The sequence below is a fragment of the Antennarius striatus genome, chromosome 7 (assembly GCF_040054535.1).
Source record: "Antennarius striatus isolate MH-2024 chromosome 7, ASM4005453v1, whole genome shotgun sequence".
Classification (NCBI taxonomy): Eukaryota; Metazoa; Chordata; class Actinopteri; order Lophiiformes; family Antennariidae; genus Antennarius; species Antennarius striatus.
In genome coordinates, this window is record NC_090782.1 from 16,000,778 (window position 1) to 16,025,036 (window position 24,259).

At 39.7% G+C, this 24,259-nt stretch overlaps 1 protein-coding gene across 6 annotated transcripts in view; it reads right to left on the reverse strand.

The window, feature by feature from the left end:
* Nucleotides 1–4,034: 4,034 nt before the first annotated feature.
* LOC137598415 (ephrin type-B receptor 3-like) overlaps nucleotides 4,035–24,259 on the reverse strand; it is a 59,922-nt gene continuing 39,697 nt past the window's right edge. Inside the window, exons 4-16 of one of the 6 annotated variants that reach the window (XM_068318502.1) lie at nucleotides 23,679–23,834; nucleotides 22,275–22,610; nucleotides 19,736–19,860; nucleotides 19,243–19,405; nucleotides 18,644–18,752; nucleotides 15,885–15,937; nucleotides 15,671–15,793; nucleotides 13,623–13,870; nucleotides 12,863–13,078; nucleotides 12,038–12,187; nucleotides 11,608–11,807; nucleotides 8,806–8,961; nucleotides 4,035–5,855 (exon numbers count right to left, since the gene is read on the reverse strand). In XM_068318502.1, the coding sequence (XP_068174603.1) occupies nucleotides 5,747–5,855; nucleotides 8,806–8,961; nucleotides 11,608–11,807; nucleotides 12,038–12,187; nucleotides 12,863–13,078; nucleotides 13,623–13,870; nucleotides 15,671–15,793; nucleotides 15,885–15,937; nucleotides 18,644–18,752; nucleotides 19,243–19,405; nucleotides 19,736–19,860; nucleotides 22,275–22,610; nucleotides 23,679–23,834 (2,144 nt within the window). In that variant the 3' untranslated portion in view covers nucleotides 4,035–5,746. Of the gene's footprint in view, nucleotides 5,856–8,805; nucleotides 8,962–11,607; nucleotides 11,808–12,037; nucleotides 12,188–12,862; nucleotides 13,079–13,622; nucleotides 13,871–15,586; nucleotides 15,806–15,884; nucleotides 15,938–18,643; nucleotides 18,753–19,242; nucleotides 19,406–19,735; nucleotides 19,861–22,274; nucleotides 22,611–23,678; nucleotides 23,835–24,259 lie in introns of all 6 variants that reach the window. The other 5 variants (XM_068318500.1, XM_068318501.1, XM_068318498.1 and 2 more) reach the window with 5 other exon arrangements.

Consider the following 24,259-nt stretch of genomic DNA (forward strand, 5'->3'; position numbering starts at 1 on the left):
AGAGCATTCACCTTCATGTTTTTGAACCATTTCTCCCGCAGACTGAGTCTGGATTTGATATGTTTTTGCATTCATGTTCACCTCTGCCTTGACAAGTCTGCCAAGACCTGCTGCTGAGAAGCATTTTCAAAGTGTCATGCTTCGCGGTGGAGATGGTGTGTTTGTGGTGATGTGTAGTGTTTATTGTTTGCCGAAAACAGCATGTAGTCTGATAGCCTAAAAGTAACCATCTTCTAAATGACATTGGTGTGTTCTACTTGCCTTTGTGAAAAGTTCAGGCAAGATTTCATATGACTATTTTTACATATAAAATTGCAAGGCTGATTATAATCATGTTCGCTCACCAACTTATCTGGTTGGATGGATATATTTACATAAAGTACACCTCATGGACGCTTTAAAAACCACAATCGACGTTAACAAACAAACAGCTATTAATTAATTTGTGCAACATTTGTAACTATAGGTTGCTTTTACAGATAGACATTGTTGGAGTATGTTGACAAGGGTACAGCCAGAGGAAGCTAGGGTGACAGGTCAACAGCAAGATGAAGCTGAGGACAGTCTCTACAAGGACCATCTCAGAGACCAATCACTTGATACTGATACATAGTATAGTAACAGTAATCCTTGGGATCCCAGGGCAACAAAATAGACATGGTGCATAAGAAGCAATACCATCTATGGAAGAGAGCACTAAAAGCCAAGATAAAGGCAAAAAGGAAACAGGTCAGCTAGCTAGATGAGCTCCAGAATCGCAGTATGGGAAATAAAGGAAATATAATAAGGAATAATTACAAAAGCACTTAAAACTACCAAACAAGGCTATGGTCACCAATCTGAAGAGATATAATAGGGAGGTAGAGGCCAGCAGAATAATTTATATGAAATAAATGTTCACCGTTGAACAAACCAAGGTGTTCTCTCGGTGACAGGGAAAGAATAGCAGATCCAACAAGAGCTGAGATGGAACAATATTGGGAGGTCATATAGAACCTGTAAACTGATCACAGCAACCTCTGTTTAAGAAAATGAATAAAAATGGATTTATGATCTGAAAATATTTAAACTGTTTTATGGAAAGCAAGGATCTTGGCTAAATGTCTGGAGAAATTAACTTATATACATCAATGGGATTGGAAAACAACACAGAGTTTTCTTGTATGCTATTCATGCAAATATAATGTGGATAACAAAGTATTTTATTTATTATTTTATTTCTTGGGTGTACTTTAATAACTTTTACAACCCTGTATGACCTACATGCAAACTGATACAATTGTAATGGCGACTTAAAAATTATCTGATTTGGGAATGCAAGTAAGTTTTAATTTTCTTTGGATATATAGTACTCTATGTCAGCTGAATTTGGCAAAGGCATACAAGAAAAGGAACAAATTGACAAACTCTGGTTAATTTCTCCAAAGGACCTACATGTCTATCCATTCATCAGGGGTCTTGACTGGAGGAAGTGTCTAGGAATGTGTTCACATTTTGTTTCATTGAATAATATGTAAATCTACATAGATTGAAAGAGCAACATAAAGACTCAGTCAGGAGATCAGGTCACATTTCTTAAATAATTTAATAGCAAAAAGGTCTTTTAAAAATATTTCTACAAGGTCGCTTCATCACTGTTTTTAGTAATTTGCTGTGTATGCACCATTAAATACAACTTAATGCTTTTCAAAGATTTATAAATTGCATTTCTCATCACTTCATCCCCATCTTCCCCACTCCCTTCTCACCTCCCACCCAACAGTTCACTAAACATGGACAGTGCGCTCCAAAACTTACTTCTTTGTGTGATGATTGTGATTTTGTGACCGACCAAAAGAGAAATGACGAGGAAGACAGGAAAAAATAAATGCTTGTACTTATTTAAAGCAAACAACGGAGGAAACTGGCAAGACATTTTTGGGCAATGTGAAAATGTTTGATAAATTGTCTATTGAGGATGTAATCTAGAAAAGAGAGGTGTTAGAATTGTCAGAATAGTGTCTCATTTGAATCCCATTGGCACACATAGAGATGACCACATATGAAAAGCCTGAACCCAACACATTAGAACATGATCTGTATAAAATGGAAATATCTTTTATGTCACTCACTTCCTTATACACATACACACACTTGCACACACTAAAACATAACAGTTCAACTATAATTGCACAGTCAGAATGTAAAACAAAAACTTTTTTCACCCATTGGAAATGGTGAAAATTAACAACTACAATGGATATGTGAGAAAACCACTATAAGATTAATTGTGAGCAGTTAATGTAGTGTCATTTTAATTATTTTAAGATGCACAACAAATGCCAGTTGTGCTGATCACTCACAGACAGTTGACTGAATGCTCCATGTGAAGCTCATCTATAGTTCATGAAATTTCCAAAGCACTGCCATTTTTCATGAGTGGGCATGTCTGCCATCTCATTGTGCTTAGCGTCCATATGGCTTCCTCTTTTTTTATACTCATCAACTGTATTTTTTTGGCAACACATGACTTAGCAAAACTGGGGCTTTTTTGGTTGAATAATTGATCCTAGTGCAGAAAGATTAATTATTATGACTCTTACTCGGTGACTCAATAAAAGTGATATTACGATTGCAACAACTTTGCTCCCATGTCAATGTTAAAATGTTTCTCTATTTTGTACTGATCTGACCTGGACAGAAAAAAAAAAATTGGGATCAAATTATTATTATTTTGCTTATCCAACAGGTACTTCAAATGTGGTATCGCTGTGACACATTTAGACCCGAAGGTATTTTACACCAAATATGAACTTTGACCTGTTTTTTTTAAATCAAGGCATCAGTTCATATACAAAAAATGTAAATGACATAAAATGTATTTCCTATATAATATAAAGTACACTGTATAGAGTACACAACTACTTATCACCATTTGATTGTTACCGTATCTGCTACAGCTTTGTGAGCCCTTTACAGTGTTTCTTTATAGTATAATAGCAGTATTGAAAACATCTGGAAGTGAACTTATATGAAACAATATACAACGGGAAGCTCATTGTTTGCATAACATTCTTAATGAATTTGAAGGGACTTAGGAGAGGCTGACAATAGCAATATGGAAAGACATGATGTATGGTCACTAAAATAACATTATTATTACATACAGTACCTAACTAATAATATTCACATATTGCCTCGATCACTTCCAACCCAAATAATATAGACAATCTAAGATCACACCAATAATGGAGCCAATCCCTGTATACACTAGCTTCATCCCAATGTGAGTACATTGAATGGCCTCCATAATGCATCTGCTCTTATTTAGCATGACTGGTCCTACAGATTTTCCCTGTCTGCTGTTGATTCTGCACCGTACTAATCACGCAGCACCCTGGACCGAGACAGGATGATTGCAGGCCAGACAGGAAATGAAGAGAGATAATGATAGGTCAGCCCATCCTATGTCTGCCCCTCCTGCATGCTCATATCCTCATGATACAAGATTGGCCTTCTGCAATAATCGACCCGAAAGACAAAAACCAACAGGTTTCTGTTTTTACAGCTCTGTGGTTTCTCAAGATTATCATGTTGCAAGCTATAAGCTGTTCTCATCCTAGAGCTGCAGCTCAGAGGCAATTCAGACGATTGGCAGATATGCTGCATCATCTCAGGGCCTTCCTCCTAATGATATAACAGTCCTGATGAGGATGTAATTGTTAGAGGCGATGTTAAAAAAACAAAAACAAAATCCAAATATTGATAAATCTCAAAAATGTGTTGTAGCGCTTTGTAGGAGGTTTTAAGTTGGAAGCAGTGTGCCTGGAAGACATTTAATAACAGCTCAGTGCTTCACAAATGTTCTTAATGCTAAGAATGAGAATGGAATAGGATGCTGGTTCAGGTGACACACACAGAACACTGGTCAGAAAGTAAAGATGGTCTGTTCATGGTTGTTCACCCTTTTGTCTCTACATACAGATCTTCTGATCTCTCATCTTCCTTTGCTTCCTGATGTTTTCACTCTGAATCAAACATTACACAACAGCAAATCAATTTTGTCAAAACACCATTTTTCTTGTTATTTATCATATTTTTGTTACAAAATTTGTACAGGCTGTTTAGAACAACAACAAAAATACAATATCCAATTTATATGCAATTTGTCACATTTAATGATCAGCAATTCATTATCTGAACCATTTTGGAGTTTCTGTTCGTTCTGATTGTTTCATGTTCACTGCCTCAAATGGCTTGAAGTCCATCTGGGTTCTGGGGGCATGTGGGGTACAAATAAATACATAGGTCAGGATGTCAACAAATTAAAACAAGGATTTAATTACTTCTAAATCCATATAATAGTAAGTAGAAAGTAAGGTGTCCGTCATGGTTTCTCAGTTTCTGTATTATGCATACAGTGTGTGTGTGTGTGTGTGTGTGTGTGTGTGTGTGTGTGTGTGTGTGTGTGTGTGTGTGTGTGTGTGTGTGTGTGTATATATATATATATATATATATATATATATATATATATGTGTGTGTATGTATGTCTTAAGTTCATTCTTTTGGACTCAGTAAAATAAAAGAAAAATTTAACAGTTCTCCACAGATTATAGCGCAAGTGTTTCAGATATATTTGCTCTTGTCACAGTTCATTTCATGCGTTAATTCTCCACGGTGGCAAATAGCAGAAGCTGTATTGTACAGTATAATTGTGTCTTCAACTCCAAAGACCTGCGCATCCTCACTTTATCACACATACACACACACATACAAAAAATGCGCACAGAAGGCCAAGTGGTCTCTCTATAGTGTTGCCACAGCCTTTGTCTCCCCTTATTCACATTGAGTGTCCAGTGGGGTTACTTAGGTTTGACCGGCCACTTTGTAGCAACATATCTACCAAAAATGAGTGAGAAAGAGAAGAAAAGAAAAGAAATTATGTGTGGATAAAACAAAATCTAACATTTTTATGTGTAAAAAACGAGTAGGTGATCCCAAGCTGTGGAACTATCCTGAGTCACTTAAGGTCAGGGTAAAGAGGTCTTTGGGGATTCAACAGTCAAAACTAGTGTCCAAAAATGTGACTGACCTCCTTTGACCTCTGTCATCCTCTTGGCCTTTGACCCCATTATTCCTCTTACACCATTTCTACAGCAAGTGCCCCTTCAGATAACACACCTTCAATATGAAGATAGAGAACAACACACATGCACCAGAAAAAAAAAAAAAATCTATCAGGAAAAGAACTGTTCCCCTGTGGGTCCTGGGTTTTCTTCTTTCTGTTTCATTTTTTGATGTGTGAACTTTTGCTCACTTTTCCAAACAGGATGTTCATTTTTAATGGCGTATTACACCCATGAAAATTGGGCTGAGAGAGGAGGGATCAGAGTGAGTTTCTTCCGTTACAGGGTGAAGGTCAACCTGACTAAAACACACATGCATGCAAACGTCAACCCACAGCAGAGCTGGTGAGACACGCATGGGATATAATGAACTTCAGTATTCGTCCTCTTTCAAAAACACACTAGTCCTGATTGGATGGGAAAATAAAAACAATTACAATTAATGACAAAGCAGGAATAGGTAATGGAAGTGGTAGTGAAATAAAGACAAAAATAGAGGCACTGCAAGCCAGTTTCATAGCATGTAATTGGCAGAGATAGGTCAGGCAGCTAGGGTTTCCAGTGACTTTCTCTGGCACCGTTCCTCTCCTGTTTTCCTGTCTGGCTGTCCTTCGACTGCGTCGGTCTGTGTCTCCTGTCACTCACACCTGGACAGGAAGTGTTTGGTTCATCTGTAGTCTCATGTCCTGAATGCTACCGAGAATCTTCTTCTGATGGCCAGCCAATGTTACCCCTATCCGCAGCAAATCCCTGTGGAGTGATAAAAAAAGAAAAAGAAATTAAGAACAGGGGGCTCACTCATTAAAACAATAAAGAAATAAATAAAGATAGACAAACATCTCGTCTGGGCTTGAGATTTCACTTTTCACCCACAAGCATACACATGCTCTTCCAAAGAGACATCAGCCAGTAGCCATACAATGGACAACAAAAGGGTATGTCAACAAAATAGGGACAGACATTGGGCCCGTTTCACAAAGCAGGTTTAGTGGAAAATCTGGAATAAGGGAAAACCCTAACCCTAACCCTAACCATAACCTCCGGGTTTGTTACCGCAGTAACAGACCCTCTGAAGCTAACCTGGTCGGGAGCAGGCTTTATTCCACAAACCCAGGGTTTCTTCTGACACCGTTCTCTTCTCTTGCGCGGCTTCATTTCCTGGTTCTGTCAGACAGAGTTTGACCAACGTTCAGTTTTATAAATAAATCCGTATTTTAGAGGCCAACATGGCATGTCCGTTTGATGCCATAGAGTTTCAGTTTTGGCTATTACTGTATCAAGGAAACCATGCAAAGGAGCCAGATGCCAGCTCTTGATTTCAGTTCATAGATAATATAGGTATATGCAATGGTTTGAATATTCTTTTTTTCAACTGTTTTCTTTACTGTTTTTAGCGTGAGTGGACGTGAGTGGACGTGAGCGTTTTAGCGGACTACGTTTAAACTTACTGACTCGAGCAGGGATTTCGTCCCACGCCACTTCCCTCTTCTTTGCATCTACAACGCTGTTTCTCTTTCTTCTGAAAATGTCCTCAAAGTCTTTGTATGCATAAATAAAAATCTGTACTCCAACTGCCGTAAAGCGTTGCAGTGCACGTCTCGTCCGTCGTCACGGTGAATCGTCGAATCGGGGCTCCATTGATGATGGCTTTTTTTTTTTTAGATTTTTCGCGCCTGTTAGAACAGCAGGTCAACTTACTCTGGGTTGACAAAACTAACCCTGATAAGCGTTTGTGAAACCGAAATCCCTGGTTTTCCAAGTTCAGGGTAAATGAACCCAGAACCACAAGTTTACCTCACGGTTTGTAAATCTTGCATTTGTGAAACTGGCCCATTGACTGTAGTGAGTCCAACATAGTTATTTTGCTTGGCAGATAGGTAAGAAAAAGATAGTCAAAGGGCCTTAAAGGACCTTAATGTGATGGTTAATGATTAAACAGCAAAGTTGGCTACTGCTTGGCAGCTGGCAGACTTCACAGAGGTCACGTTATTTAGCTATAGAAACAGAAAAGATATTGTAGATAGTTCACATATTACTCTTTGTAACCAGTTTTTAGAGGCTGCGGGTGTTGATAAATCAACTTTAGCATCCCTATGTATTAAAAATATCCAAGAAATAAGCACATAAGAATGGAACTAGTCTTTCAACCAAGAGCTCACCCAAGCTATGGTTTGATCCTTGCAGTAAGTAGAGTGCCATAAATCAGTGGGAAAATGTGAAAATTCTGACATACAGTTGACAATGCAATGCCATCTAAAAGGCCTGGGAGAGCAAGCCTGCCTTGGCGGTCATTAGTCAAAGGCATAATCTAATCATCATGGCCATGTTGGTTTAACATTGTAGAATAATATCGCAAGAACCTTTCCTTTCCGCTCACTATGTTTGATTTCCTCAGCTGATAGCGAGGGAAAGAGTGGACGGCGTTTGGAACAGCGATTATCTGACTGTTTGGGCTCCGTCACATGTCTTCGTCATCTCCATTCAGTCAAATGCAGTACAGTACAGTACAGTAATATCTACAGACATCATAGACTCTACTTGTTTAAATGACTTTGTGGCACCATCGATTGTAGTACATAAGTGTGCACTTGCACGAAAGAGAAAACACTTCTAATATATGCATGTGCACATACACCCATGAATCTTTAGTACATCCATGCTCTACACAGCCAAATAATAGGAGATTTCTGCAATTCCACACAAATATATCTCCCCATCTATATATTTGAATAAGCTCACTTTAAAAACCTCACGCTGTCAGGCTTTAAACACCGCCCACTACCTGTCAATCAAGCACCCAACCAATCACAGTGCCCAACCAATCACGGCACATCTGCCAGAAGGAACCACGTGAACAATATGGCGTAAGGCATCAAGCAGCCATATATTGTATTTTCATATTTTTCCATCCTTATCAGAGCAGCAGTGGAGGATGAAATGATAATAAATGGGCACCATTAGAGGAATTACTGGCCATTAAGGGCAACAGAGACACACATTACACCACACCTGTCAACCTAGCGAAATTGAAACAAATCACCCCCACCTCTATTGTCTATGATGCAGCTAATGAGGATAATTTATTTATCATTATAATCCTAATTCATTTATTTCATCACTGGCCTCCAATTTCCATGACTTCCATTACATAATTTCCTATTTGTAAACACAACAGAAGGTAGTTGTCAAGGTCATCTGAATTTTGTGGTAATCATCATAGTGATATAAATGTGCTGTACAATTGTACATTCATGTTCAACTGTTCATCTATTGATTATTAATTTGGATGCCATACCCTCTGTGATCTTGGTCATGCCCAAGTGGTGTTTCCAACAAAAGTCACATTTTTAAAAATACAATATTCTTTAGATGCTTAAATTCTATAAGTTCTAGTTCAGTTGTTGAAGCGCTATTTGTCATCATGTTGCAAGAAATTTGAATTGCCAGCTAAATGTACAATATACTTTTAGTAAAATATGTGCATAATGTGTTTTTCATAATCTATGCAATGTTTTTTTTATTCATTTTACATTTGAGTCTAGCCGGAACCCTTTCTCCATATCTCTATATTATGTTTAATTTAGATATGAATCTCTTTTTATTCCCTCAAGGTCATATGCATAACACTAATTTGACTCTCAAACTCATCTCAGTAATCACATTAGGCCCGGTAAGCTGAATCCACTTCCTCTCCACTCACTCTGCTGTCATCTGGGCCACCAGGTCGAATGAAGCAAATCCAGCATTGACGAAGTTGTCACGGTAGCGGCTCATCTTGATGGCATCCAGCCAGTCCCCCACAGTGGTGAAAGTAGTATAGTCTGGCACACATCGGTCAAGCAAGGGTTGGGATATCCTACATTGTGGAAGTTGGGGGAGAGTTGAGAAAGAGAAACAGAGAGAGAGAGAGGGTTAAGGTCGTCACTCTACTGCCTCTACCGGCCAACCTCACCCCAAAACGCCCCACCACCTCTCCATCTCTCCACCTCTCCTCTCTTCTCCCCTCTCCTCTCCTCTCCTCCAAATGTAAGGAGATGTGTGCTGAGTGGTAGGAGTGGAGCGTGTAGTTGGGTGGGGGTGGGGGTAAGGGGACACTTTATGACTGTGGAGAGCCTGGCTGGAGGCTTGGGTGGTGGATACTGGAGATGCAGCTGGTGAGGCGAGTTTGTTTGTGTCAGAAGAGCAGATGTCAAACAAGTTTTTAAGTGATGACTGGCTAAACTGTAATTTACAAGAAACTAAATCAGATTTAGATTCAGAAATTAAAAATGTTATCGTTACAGCAACATGTGTCATAGTAAAAAAAAAAGGGAGTTGGCTCTTTTTTGCATTGATATATTACTTAGTTGCAAGAGAACTGACAAAACAATCAAATAAAAACAAAATAAAAGCAATATCACATGAAATCCAATCTGAGTGGTGTGCTGGGTTCCATTTTCAAACAACTTATTTCTGGTTTATATGTAATCTAGAATGATTGAATACAACCAGTTTTGCTGGAGAGCTCAAATCAGATTTGGGATGCCTGTATGAATACTACCTTGGTAAATTGGATGTAAGCTAGATTCTTTATTTTACTGTTATTGCATTTAAAATATGTTGCTTCCCATCATGTAAAAACTTCACTATGATGGAGAAAAATCTACTGAAAGTAAGCACATGTATACTACATAATTATGAAATATATAATTTGTGGTTATGTGGTAAGACTGGCTCATAATATACATGGGACGAGCGTGTGAACATCAGTCTGTATATCAGTGTATCTTGTTATGTCATAGTGTGTGTGTGTGTGTGTGTGTGTGTGTGTGTGTGTGTGTGTGTGTGTCCCTTAAATGTGCTTTAGTGAGTTTTTGCATGTTCTTGCACACCTGCTGACAGCCCCAAAGAGCCTTTCTAAAGAAGAAAGTGCACGTTGATCACATCTGTAGATAAAGAGGCCACCTTGGGAGTTTTAATAAAACGGTGCAACAACTTGAAGTAAAAAAGAGCAGATGAAGAAGAGAGGAGATGGAGGGGGAGACAGGGAGGTGAAGAGAAGTGAATGAGGAGAAACAAATGAGGCAGTAAGCAAACTGAAAGGGCGCTACTGTCTCCTCTCTGCTCTGTTGATCCCTGCCAACTTTTTTGATGGCATTAGATTCATTAACAATTAAAAGAGTAATGGAGAAAGAATAAGAGAAAAAAGAGAAAAGGCACTGGAGGAGAGTTAATAACAGTGATACAGGGGCCCCATTGAGTGGTGTAGATGGAGCGATTTTTAATAAGGCATGTGCTTTAGAGACCAAGGCCTCAGGCCGTTGTTAACGCCAGAGTCAGTCTACTCTTAATGGAGTATTGTTAGTCTTCCTTCTTTAAAGTCTGCTTCAAAAGGGTCCAGACAGTTGCTGGCCACATGTAAGCCACAAGCAGACATGCAGCAGGAAGGCAGGGCAATAATGTAGTGAGAGAGGGGTTATCTGTCAGACAATTTTATTTTTTAATTAAAAATACGCTTAAGTGAATTATTTATTATGAATTTAGAACAGAGACTCAACAGAAGAAGGATAAAATGATAAAATAATGGTAAGGCTCACAGTGCTGGAAGCCCAACACTCACATGCATTACACTTAAACTTACAGCACAATACTCATGCCACATAAAGAGCAAACACAACCAAAGGACTCTTGTCACAGTGTTAGACAACCTCTAGCCATTTTTCAAAAGTGAACAGAGTGAGGGGATCATCTCTCGTTTCTCTATGAGCAGGAGACCACCTCCTCTGGCCAGTTTAAAATCTTGTTATTGGCAAATTAAAAGGTACTTCTACTTCCTAATTATCACCATGATCAAAAAAATACATAAATAAAAAATAAAAAAAAAACATCAAGCTCAATATTCCAAGAAAGTCACTCTGGTGGCAAACATGGTTTCCCCCATGAGACTGAATCAAGATTGTCCGCTGCCTTCCCTGAAAACATGAAGACTCCGATGTGGGGACAGATAGGTAGGTCATACCATTCACATTTGTTCTTGCCCTCCCACCTTCTATCTTCCCTATCCTTTCCAAGAAAAAAGTTGTGAAGAGTGTTAGTGCAGCTGAATGTAGATGTGACATCATTGATTGAACTCTCATTTGGCGGGGGAGTTGCTTTAAGGACTTTATTGAGCTGTGGTAACTTCGATTTACATAATGACCCATGCTGTATTTGTGAGTACTAGAGTTGTAAGGAAATAAGTGCGCATTTTGTAGCAATCTTTTCTGAGTCGAAGTGACTCATGTATACCATATAAACTTAAATGAGGCATATTTGCCCAACGGAAATTATTGCTGTACAAATGGAATGTATGAATAAGAAACAAAAATAACCTGTCACTGTAAACTGTTACAGTCCAGCAGGTCCTGAGTTGTAAATACCAAATAAAATTGTCAGAAAATGATCAGCATTTTTTTCCGGATTGCTTAGCAGTCTGAAATTATTGCAAACAGGATAGTTTTTATGGCTTAATATTATATCTTACCCTGTAGACTGTGTGCTGTTGGAGACCACCTTTAGGCTGGCAGCATTGCGGATAAGCTTATCCAGTGTGGCCACAATCTGGGCAAATTTGGGTCGCAGGTTCCTCTCTTTCACCCAGCAGTCCAACATGAGCTGATGCAGTGCTGTGGGGCAGTCCATGGGTGGGGGCAGTCGATAGTCCTGCTCCACAGCATTTATTACCTACAGAAGGGAAACAGAGAATGCATAGTCACTTCTGAGTGGTGAGAGGCAACACATGGGGGAAAAATGGGTCAATAAAAAGTCACGGAGGATGTGACAAATGAGGGGCGTGTTAAAGATATAGACAGACTGATTGACTAACTGACTGACTTTCCAGGTATCTATACTGACCTACCTATCAATATGAAGTATGCACATATCACATTAAGGGTGAATTTTAATCAGCTTACATCTTGATTGCTCATATCCCAGTATGGTCGCTCGCCATACGACATCACTTCCCACATCACAATGCCGTAGCTCCATACATCACTGGCTGAGGTGAACTTTCTGTACGCAATCGCCTCTGGAGCCGTCCAACGAATAGGGATTTTGCCTCCCTGTGGATATGCGAATGAGTAGGTGAGCATGAAATACTGGGAGGATGGAGCACAAACACAGAATCACAAACATACAAGAGGAAGAGAGAGGGTGAGAAAAGCCCAGTCCGAGGGGGAATGTTGATGCAAAACACATGGGTGCATGCTATTAAATGCCTCATACACACATTGTTAGTAAACGGTTACAGAAAATGATATGTACAAACATATGAAGCTTTAACATTTAAAATGCTACAAAGCATTTTTTCAACATCAATATATCATTATCATTACACCAATATGAATAGGATTTAAGTTTAGATATAGATGACAGTTATAATCTAATACATACTGTCTCTTAAGGTAATAATACTCTTCCAAATTAACATCATCTTGTTATTCTAAGAATTATTTTGCTTACATAAACAAGATGTGGATGTTTGTGTCTGCATTTGTCTGTTTTCTGATCCACTATAGAAACACATTTTGAAAGCTGGGCTTATCATTCATGATGTGAAGAAAATAAATGGCTCTGTCAGATTTGGCATGACTCTCTTTTGAATCCACTAATTTCTATGCATTTGTTTCTACAGTGGGTTAAATTAATCTCAATAGTGAGGTATTGATGTTAAAATGTCACATGTATACATGAATACCCTTTCACAAATACATACAAGCCTTTATATTTGGACTCACCAGGGAACTGGTGTAAGTGGGATCTGTGGCATCATCCTCCAGGAAGCGGGATAGGCCAAAGTCAGACACCTTACACACCAAATTACTGTTGACCAAGATGTTGCGAGCAGCCAGGTCTCTGTGCACATAATTCATGTCTGACAGATACTTCATGCCTGCTGCAATGCCACGCAACATTCCAACCAGCTGGATAACTGTGAACTGCCCATCATTGAGCTGACAAAGGTAGAGAGAGAATAATGAGAAATACATTGCACATCACACAAACATTTTCACATCAATGTATATTTGTCTCATTTCATTTTCTACATATTTTGTTTTCATTCTTTTTGCACTTGTCCACTAGTTGCATCTTTCTTCCATCATTTTACCATGTATCATTGTTCTTATCAGGTTCTCCTATTTATCCACTATTTCCATTTCCTTTCTTTTTCCTTCTAACACTTCTCTTTCTCTGACAGACAATGGGTGTCACTGACTTTGAGGCAGTAATTCACTGGAAAATGAGCCCTTTGTAAATGTCACAAATTGCATGAATGCAGCACTTGCTAATGGTTCATTGTATGGTTTACAGAGGTGTTTAAGAAGACATGTGATTTTAGAGAAAGTGAGATAAATCAAAGCAACACCAAACAGATTTAGATGTTTTTATGTTTGTTTGTTTTTTGCTGCCAAGTGCTAATTTACTGTCAAAGTCATAAACGCAGTTGTGCATGGTAGCTAATAATGTAAAACGTTTTATGCCTGTTTTTTTCCTCACCCTTAAAAAAGAATCCAGTGCTCCATTCTCCATGAACTCAGTCACAATCATCACTGGCCGGCTCTTGGTAACAACACCTTCCAAACGAATAATATTGGGATGGTCGAACTGGCCCATAATGGAAGCCTCCGACAGGAAGTCTCGTCTCTGACGGTCAGTGTAGCCCACCTTCAGAGTCTTGATTGCCACAATGATCTCCCGCCGCCCAGGAAGTTTGAGGCGACCACGACACACCTCCCCAAACTCTCCTGTGAGAGTCCAGGTGAGACAGCCAGAGAACAGCAAAAGAAGAGCAAGAGAAAAGAGGAGGGAGAGAAGAATGATGGAAAAGTGGAGGACAGTGGGGGAAAAGAGGGAGAGGGGACAGTTAACTGGTTAGGTCCAAGGAGCAAGGGAAGGGTAGCATGAGGGGATGGACAGGGGGACTGCAAGAGAAGCCATGACTCCAGGCCAATGTCAAAGTATGTTGATGATAAGTGAGGCATATAGACTTTGTGCTATTGTTATGGATTAAAGGAAACAGCGTGATGACTGTAAGGCATAATAATGGAATGTGAAAAGATGTAGATTAAAAAAAGAAACGCATGTAATGACAAAAAAAAGAAAAGAAAACTATAGTAATAGGACAAGAAACGCTCAGGAAGACAGAAGAAAGGGGAATGGTTCTATGCTTCAGAGTGACTAGAAAAGCGGAAATGGGAGGAAGAGATGGGTGGAGACAGAAGCTTGGGGGTTCTTGGGGTTTGGGACGCTTTACGTTTAGAGTCTACACCAAGCGTGTGCAAGAATGCAAGACAAATTAAGCAATGAAAGTGATATGTGTGTCATCAAAAGGTGATTAAGTGAAGGGGGTCAGGGGAAGAGGTCAGGGGATGGAGGGATGGATTGAGGAAGGGGTAGAGGAAAGGAGGGGGACAGGGAAGACAGGGGTTGGGGGATTGTCACTTTAAAGCCAAATGTTGAAGTGACGGGTTTCAAGTAGGAGCCTCAGTAGTTGAAGTGCTGTAGTAGTAGTATCAGTAGTAATGGTAGTAGCAGAAGCAGTAGTAGGGACTCCCATCTCTGCCATCACAACAGCTCCATTTTCACTCAGATAGAATGCTAAGAAATTCAATCTCACTCGGTACAGTCCTGCAGCTTTTGAGCAGAGATATTACTATCAAATATATGAAATACATGATATTACATATTCTACTATCTACAACATCAAAGGGAGGGTTTCTACAGGAAAGGCATAACCACTTCTGGAACAAGGGTCAATATTTGTGGTGAAATCAAAGCCCTCTCAATAAAGAGGTTGTCAAGACATTGAATCATGGGCAAGGTAAGACATAGCCAATCGTGAACAAGAAAAGAAAGCAATATAAAATGTCACTGTAACCCATCAAAAGAGGTTTAAAAAGGGGTAACCCTTATGGCACAATTTCTTTAGCAATAGAGGATCTTTAGAAAGGGGTCGCTATAAAATGTGCCAAAAGCAATATAAATGCAATTAATATCTGAAGGATTAAAATAGAATAAACACACACACAGTTGCACAGGACTAAAATGTCCAGCAGAGAAATTAATTCCTTGTTAATGGGGTTTGCATTGTTCAAAATCTGCTACTTTTTGGATTTATGGAAATTTATTAAATCAATCAGAAATTAACTACTGCTGCATAGTCAATTCAACAAAATACATGTCTTTATACAGTATTCCCCTTGGTCCAGGATTGGGCTATGTTTTTAGGATACATGAGATTATACTCCACCCTACAAAACATACAGTATGCAGCTAGTCTAAATGTGCATGGCATTGTCAAAGAAAAAAGGTGTTAGGTTTGTGACTAACTTAAGAGGACCTAATTTAGCTAGTAATGCATAAAACAAGGGAAACTGCTGATATATTGATTTCCTATGAGATAACAAGAATGGGAGGGGAGAGAACAAGGAGAGGGCAAGCGATGAATTGAGTGAAAGTACCGCTTGGTGTGAAGTCCTCTAACGGTATGGCCTGGAGGTGACTACCAGTCTTCCCCCTGTAGCTCAGGAGCTTTGGTGGGTTACCTGCGCCAATGACCTCCTCGATCTTCACACAGGAGACATCAATCTCCTTGGCAAACTCTCGCACTGCCTCATTGGGGTCCTCATAGGTGAAGGGGTCAATGTAGACTTTCATGCCGGGTGTTACTATTGGGGATTCAATAGCAAGAACAGGAAAGTGAATATTTGACATAAAACAAAGGAAACAGAGGTGGGGCATGTCAGCATAAAGACTTACTGTACTGTTGCAGTTTCTCCGTATATTCAGACTCGGAACCATTTCTCTGCATCCTGTGAGAAATATGAAAACATAAAATAAGTCAAACAAGCCAAATACTAGAATGGTTTAGCCACTGTATAGCATGGCTAGGTGAACAGTCTTCTCTATTTGCACTGGAAGCAGGGAATATACAGTTTACAAAGATTGGATCAATGCTTGCTGACAATACTATCCATACTTTGCGACTGTTATGCACGTATAAACAAAAGAATATCATACTGTTGTATAAAGCAGGACATGAAGGCAATTACTCTTGGTATACCCGAAAGCAGCAAACACAAAAGCAGAATCCAATACAAAACTAAGCTATTGTCCTCACCCTGCATATGTCACACTGGTTATCCTCTGAATTCTTGCTCTTGATGTCATTATTTCTTTCCATTTTATCAATGTTTCTTCTCTTTCCCTTTCATGCATTCATCTCAGTTTTGAAACTCCTATTTTCCTGTCTGTCACTTCCAATGATGTGGGTGTTGGGGGGTGGGGTGATAGTTGGGATCTGGCTTGTTGAATTACATGTTAATATGCTTCCTTTGTTATCTAACCAGTAGCAAGGGCAATACCAGCCAATGTGGATTTGCATCATATTTCAACTTCTAATTTAGTCCGGAAATATGTCAATGGTTTGTGTTTTGTATTATTGCTACTTCGCTGTCTGTGTCAATCAGAATACAACTAAGCCAAAACACTGACACAGATGTAAGTGCTATAGTGGTGTGAAAATCAAAGCAAATGAAAGGGAGGAGACTGAAGGAGTGTAAAGAAAGTTACGGAGTTCAATCAGTGTAGTGTGATTGATGTCCACAGTTGTCAGTGACTTGCTGAATTGGCTTCTTGAGTGGACATGGTAGGCTCTCAATAGTCATATACAGGTAGTCGTCGACTTATGACCGCGATTGGTCCCGAAAGATCGGTCGTAATTCGACTTGGTCGTAAATCGACTCTTAAGTAAAAATTCAATCCTGCATCACTGGTGCTGGTGCTTGGCTGTGGGTCGTCTGGATCATCAGCTGGGGCAGCGCGTGGGTTGGTGGGAGCGGGAGACGATTTTTTCATAATCATTGTGAGCTTTGTCTGAATTGTTTTTTTCTTATTCTCCTCATAAATTTCACAATATGGACGGAAAGCGTCGTTTGCCATCCGTTCAATCCTTGCAAATCTGTCTATGTTTGGGTCAATTTCTTCAAAGTGTGCAAGGAGTTTAACAGGGAAAAGCCTTCTGACAAGCCTTTGGTGGTGAACATTTTTTTCTGTTTCCTCCTCTTCTTTCTCTGCTTCTCTTCTCTATTCTTCCACTCTTTCTTCTTCCAGCGCGATCAGTTCTTCATTCGTAAGTTCTCCAAGGAGAGGTTTTTTGCCAGTTTCACTATTTTCTCCTGAATCTGATCAAGTTCTTCGTCACTTTCAAATCCAGCAGAAGAGTTCACATAACGCTTGACAGTTTTTCTCCGTCACAGCCTCCGAAGCAGCCCAGCCCATCAGTAGTGGGCTGGGCTACTGATCTCACAGTGTGACTGAACAGTGTGTGTGCAGCGTGGTGACTGAAGAAAGTCTCAGAGCGTGAGTACTGTGGCAGGAGGGAATGCCCGCGTTTCCCGGACATTGTGGTTGTAAAGTCGGTCAATCGTAAGTTGCATAGGTCGAAGGTCGACGACTACCTGTATGTGCAGTATCCATAAAATCAAATATGAAGATTTTGAAAGCAATCTGTCACAACCTTCGAGTAAGTCAGTGGTAGAGCGGGCCGTGCAATGCTCTAAGGTTGGCGGTTCGATTCCCGGTCGTGCCCAAAAACACCCGGAGTGTGAGCTGACAGTGGGAGGTGTCACCTCACCTCCGGAGCACTGCCGAGGCACCCTTGAGCAAGGCGCCATCCCCCTCACAAGTTGCTCATTTGGGGCACTCCACAAAGGGGCTACCCACCTCTCCTACCTCCTGTTGCATGTTTACAGGCCCCTTGTGTGTGTTTGTGTGTATTACAGGGGCCTGTACACACTAATATATATATATATATATATATATATATATATATATATATATATATATATATATATATACTGTATATATATATATACATATACTGTATATATATACTGTATATATATAGTGTGTGTGTGTATATATATATACACATATATATACATACATATATATATATATATATATATATATATATATATATATATATACACTCGAGTGTGCTGTCTTAATTTCCCTTTGGGGATCATAATAAGTACTGTATATAAAATAGCATTTTAAAAAATTGGACCCGTCAGACAGGGGTTTATCTGTTTTTTTGTGTAGGGAAAAAATCAAGGTTGATTATGAATACTGGGCCATGAGGCTAGGCCTACCAGGTCCACCAGCTGGTCCAGCATGCTGTGTCCAGTAAGCAAAATATCATTTTGGCCAGACACTGTTTTCTAGTCACAGATCCTAGAGGTTAATCAGGAATTCAGTGTCCTCACAGGTGGCATAGCAATCTGCTGAGTCTGTTCTGAGGTGGTTTAGAGGGCATGCAAACAAAGTGGTGTTTTGATGTAATCTTTCTCAACTTGAAAAAAAAATGTTGAAATAATCCACAATTATCGGAACATATTCTGTAAAATGAATAGAAGTGATTTTAAGTATTGGTACTTATCATTCAAAAGCTGCTAATTCTGATGATTTCCATGCGCTGACTTATTGATAATTTGTCATTGTAGTTATATTCTAACCTGAGGCAGACAATGGCAATGACCACAACTGCAATGATGAAGACCAAGGTGGCGGTGGCTGATCCCACAATGAGTGGCAGCTGCTCCTGCCATGACTTAGGAGCATCAGCTTTAGGGATCAAAAAGAGACAGTGATTCAATGAAAAAATAATCACAAGACATACACCTACAATTGCTCCAACAGTAAGCTCCTATGCCTCATTCCTACTTGATCATATTGATTATTTATTTATTTTTCTTCCTCCTGATTAGTTTATGTCAAGTAGTGAAATTGTACATTTTAAAAAGATCATAAATTGATGATCCCACAAAGAATTTATGGATTATTGTTTTGTTTTGTTTGTTTTTGTAATGAATTGCAGGAACATTATTATTCTTCCAAGCTCAGTCAACTGGGCCTGGAAGAAAAGCTTCATGTTTCAACCAGTCATCCAAATGGCTTCTTCTGTTCAGAAAACAGAACTCATCAGAACTCATGCCCTATAAGATTTTAAGCCTCCATTGTTTTCATAAGCATATCCTCAGTATTATAGCACTACTGCTGCTGTTCCACAGATCTTAATATATCTATAGCTATTGATGTAAGTAGTAGAACATACTTTGCAGGTTTGTGCTGAAGTCAGCTGGGCTGCTGTAACGGCCATAACCAGCCACTGTTCGGGCACGAACCTGTACCACATAAGGGGTACCAGCCTTGAGACCTTCAATGCGGGCATTGCTTCGTTGGGCAGTCATGGTATGGGCAATGGCCTCACCCTGATCCTGTACAAAGACAGTCAGTGATGACATCAATATCACATAGGAAGCTTCTGTACATTTGCATTCATCATCAATCTGCTGTGATGTAGTAACTGAGCAGAACTTAACTTAAAAACAGGAAAGGATTGAGGGAGAATGAGAGAAAAATAAAGGAACGTAAAAAATGAAATAAGTGAAGGAGGATAGTTGCATATGATTAGACACATTAATTTTCTTCACTGTGACAATGTGAGATGGTTTTCCACATTTGCAGAATTTACAGGTGAAACAAAGACCATGCAAGTCAGAAAAATTGGACTGAATTAGAAGGGGCTGAGTTACATCACTGCTAACCTTCTCATGGTATTTAATCTCGTAATCCAGAATAATTCCGTTGGGTTTCTCTGGAGGTAGCCAGGACAAACTCATGGTGCTCGCTGTGGCCGCCATCAGGTGTACTGTGGGAACTGCAGATGGAGCTACACAGGCCAAAGGAAATACAACAAAATCTACTTCATTGATGCATTTGTGCATTATGTCTTTTCAAATTCCATGCTCTTTGTGTGTCCACAGAACCCAAAACACAAATTCTTAGACTGCGGGCTTTGTGAAAAGATTTGGCCAATAGTTAGTATGCAGAACCATTCCCCACTAATGCTCAAATTCTCCCTCCCTGAGGAATCTGGGAGAAAGAGGGGATATCCAATTCTCCTCTGACAAGAGAGTAAAACTGAAAGACTGATGGATAATTTTCTGGTACATGTAGTTCTCTCAGCCACAAACCATTTGTAAGCGAACTACAAACGAGTACACATGCAGATGAAGACATTGCCCACTTGCTTAAACAATTGCTGTTCTTTTTCTTCAGTTTTGGGATTGATTTTTTTCTGTTTGTAGTATTCCTTCTACATGGATTTGCAATTAACTATGCACATGTGTACAGTGTTTACATCTTAAGTTACCACATAACACACAAGTATCAAGTATACATGCTCACGGAAAAGTATAAAAGACACAAGTTGTCCCCCCACCTAAAACATTCCTTGTTTGTGAGCATATTAACATCAAAGTCTCTGTGTCTATTTTCTTGCATGTAAATCCAGACAGGTTCTTTACTCCTGATTCATCTCCTCCTTCAATTCCTCTCCATCTCTGTGTTTCAAAGATTTCAATTGTATCTCTGATGTCTTCTCAAAGAATTATTTCCTTACCTTCTCATATACTCAAAATATTACTGTTTTCCAATCTCTTTGTCCTCTTCCACTCATTTCTTTTCATCTTACTTTTTACCACTGAAGTCTCATCCCTTCTCTGTCTTCCATTCTCCCTCTTCCTTCAGGCTTTTTAATCCCTAGTTTTTAGTTCTTTGATCATCCTTGCATTTCCTGTCTCCCTCCACTGTGTGTGTTTGTGGTCATACATCATTGTGTTTGCATCTCTCTCTTTGCACCCCAAACTTTCCTTTCTATGTTTTTTCACCCCGTGCCAGTTCAACATATATCTTTCCCCCCCCAAAAAACAATGCTTTTCTGGGCAGATCCCTGGTAACTCCAGCCAGGGGATTAGGGGCCCTCTCCTGGCAGAAGACTTTTCAGTAACTATGGAGGTGGCCTCTCTGGCCCTAGTATTTATTTTGCTTCTTAAAAGGTGAATGCAGATGTCATGATGGGCTTGGGGACTACACCAGGGGGTAATCTGATCACAGTTGATGTGCTCTCGGCTCCTCCTTTCCCTTAATCTCTATCTCTCTCTCTCTCTCTCTCTCTCTCTCTCTCTCTCTCTCTCTCTCTCTCTCTCTCTCTCTCTCTCTCTCTCAACGTAATTACTTTGTAATTTGACTTTTCTGAATTAACATGATGTTAAAAATTAAAATCAACAATTTCTCTCTCTTTCTGTGTGTGTGTGTGTGTGTGTGTGTGTGTGTGTGTGTGTGTGTGTGTGTGTGTGTGTGTGTGTGTGTGTGTGTGTGTGTGTTGTGTGTGTGTGCGTGCGCCCAAGTGACACGATGAACGCTAGTTACTGTTAGGCCCCAATAAAGCAATATGGCCCTCACTTGGTTCCCTGTGGGGCTTTTGGGTCTCACACCCACTAAAAAACACAGCACTAAAGCATGGTCTTATCCTTCTGACAAAGGTCAGAAGGATAAGACCATAGAGCAAAGAGAGAGATGATGGGTGAAGGACCAGGGAGATAATCCTTGATGTTGTCTAAGCCTGCTGTAATTTATCACTGTAATTAAACACATCCAAGAAATAACTTGGGAGAACCTCAGCAAAGAGCCTAACTCACCAGTACAAATGTTTTCAGTATATTCAACGACATTAAAATTTCCAAAGGTCATTTCGTCAACTGGTTTTATTTCAAATTAATGAATCCTTATGTAAACAATAAGAACACATTCACTAGCATCTAACTATTATCCTAAAATAAATTGGATATGTATCTTCTTAGTTTCTTCTAAACCCAGAACCCAGAATTTCAAAATTTCTTGTTGCACTGATTACAACATTGGCCTAGTTACCATTGTTGCCTTGGGCTGAAGGAGCAGTGGGTTGGAAGCAGTGGGCAGCTAGAATATTGAGGGTTCAACGCTTTGAATACACACTGCCTCGCTATTGCCATTTGCAGTGGTGTTACCATAGAGCTGGTGTGGGTGTGTGAAAAAGGTCCATTTCTAAGCTCATTCAGAAGAACGTCTTCGTTTTCAATCCATATTCAAAGGCAACATACGTACATAATATACTCCTACATGCATACAAAAAATTGATCTTCACTTCATAAGTACAGAATGTATTCTTTAAAATCCTTTTTATTTCAGTCTTTAAAGCTGGCAGCTCCTTCATGTTCAATATTGATCTTCGACAGAAATACACAAGGCGGCAGTTGTACTTACCGGCCTGATTTGTTGTGATGTTGACTGTTGAGTACTGAGGCGTATAGGGGCTCTTGTTGGAAACACCATTGACTGCCTGGATCTCAAAGCTGTACTGCGTGTGGGCTTGAAGATTACGGACAGCCACGCGGCGCTGGGTCAGGCCGAGATGACGTGGCGAGATGTCAACATTGTCATCACAGCGCGAGCACATTCCCCGTTCAGGCAGACACTTCTTACATATCACATTATAAAAAATGTCCTCACGGCCGCCCAAATCACGTGGATCACTCCATTCCAGCAAGAGGGAGGTCTCATTCACACTCGAGATGACATTTCGTGGTGCCGAAGGAACAGCTGTGAAAGGGAGTTAAGGCATAGATGAGGGAAATAGGTTTGGAATGACAAAGAAGTTAATCTCCATGCACAATAGGCATAAATACATTTGCCTCTGTGGCAGTACAGAGACATCCTGACAATAGGAAGACTCTTATTGCAAAATGCAGTTTACATATCATTATAAAAACAAACATGCATTATTCCACAGCTGCTATTGAGAAAATCCACAAGCCAAAAACTTTTTCTTGTGCTCTGGTACTAAAACATTTTCTTACATTGAGAAAATTTTCTTATTCCACAGCGACACATTGTTCCAGCAGTTCTTCAGAAAAAGCAGGACAGGAGTGCAAATTTGAATCCTATTCTCATTATCAGTGTGTGTGTGTATGTGTGTGTGTGTGTGTGTGTGTGTGTGTGTGTGTGTGTGTGTGTGTGTGTGTGTGTGTGTGTGTGTGTGTGTGTGTGTGTGAGAGAGAGAAAGAGAGAGAGAGTAGTAGTGAGCTTGAAGTCAAACTATTGGCAGAGTCTTAGCAATTCTTATCCAATTACTGGAACCTTATCTCTCTCTCTCTCTTTCTGCACTGCTGGAGAATCAGTCCCCACCCCAGCAACAGAAAAGACGGTCTTTTTGTCTATTTAATAGGGATTGAATTAACTCCTACATGTGTGTTTTAGCTCCTAACAAAGACAATGGGGGAAAAAAAAGTCTACTGTCTGCTCATAAAGGAGCAGCAGCAGTGAGAACAGATAAACTTCAGAGGGTGGTGAGTGGGAGGGGTTTTCATGATAAGTTTTGGATAACGATGGGAAAGCAAGCAGAATTATTTGCCATGTGGGAACACTTTCTCAACTGAGGTAATTCAAAGAGGGAAGTTAGGGAGAACACCAATAGTTAAGATTATTATTTTATGACTGCTCATATATTCGGTCAGTTGTCTGACATCTGGCATAAACCAATGTATTTATTGAGAATGGGAAGATAAACACAAATAATTTGCATAAGTATTACAAGAAAAGCATTTCTTGCTTTCAATATAACTGTTTAACTTGTCATGATACAGGCGAGCAATAGCAGCCTTTACTCACTGGTGCAGGGGGAATCAGGAGAATCAGTGTCTGAGCGATAGTAACCATTTCGACAAGAGCAGACGCTTGACGCTCCTGAGCTGGCGCGGCTGTTGGCTGGACAGGGCAGGCAGAAACCTTCTCCCTGCTTGGATTTGAAGGTGCCAGGGCTGCACGCTGATGGCAACAGAAAGAAAACTTAACGACAATAACAGCTCGTGATACTGAGTCTAAACATTCCCTGCACTTCATAACCTGGTAATCAAACATTTTTCATGCAAAAACATATTAAAGTTGTGTTTATTGATTTACATATGATTGTTTTTTATATAGTCAACATCCTATGTGCTCTTCTCTGTTATATAGCACTTATGTAGCATAATAATAATATGCATCAGGAAGGGGGAGGTCTTTTGTTACACCATTTAGCTATTTGTAAAAGCCCATGCTCACATGAAATGACATGTCAATTGTCAACCAAATTTACATACAAAACCAGTGGATCCAAAATGCTGGCATGTTTCATTAATTTGAATTCAGGCTTCGAGATAGAAACACACACAAAAATAGAAATACATACGCGACAAATGCTGCTATTGAAC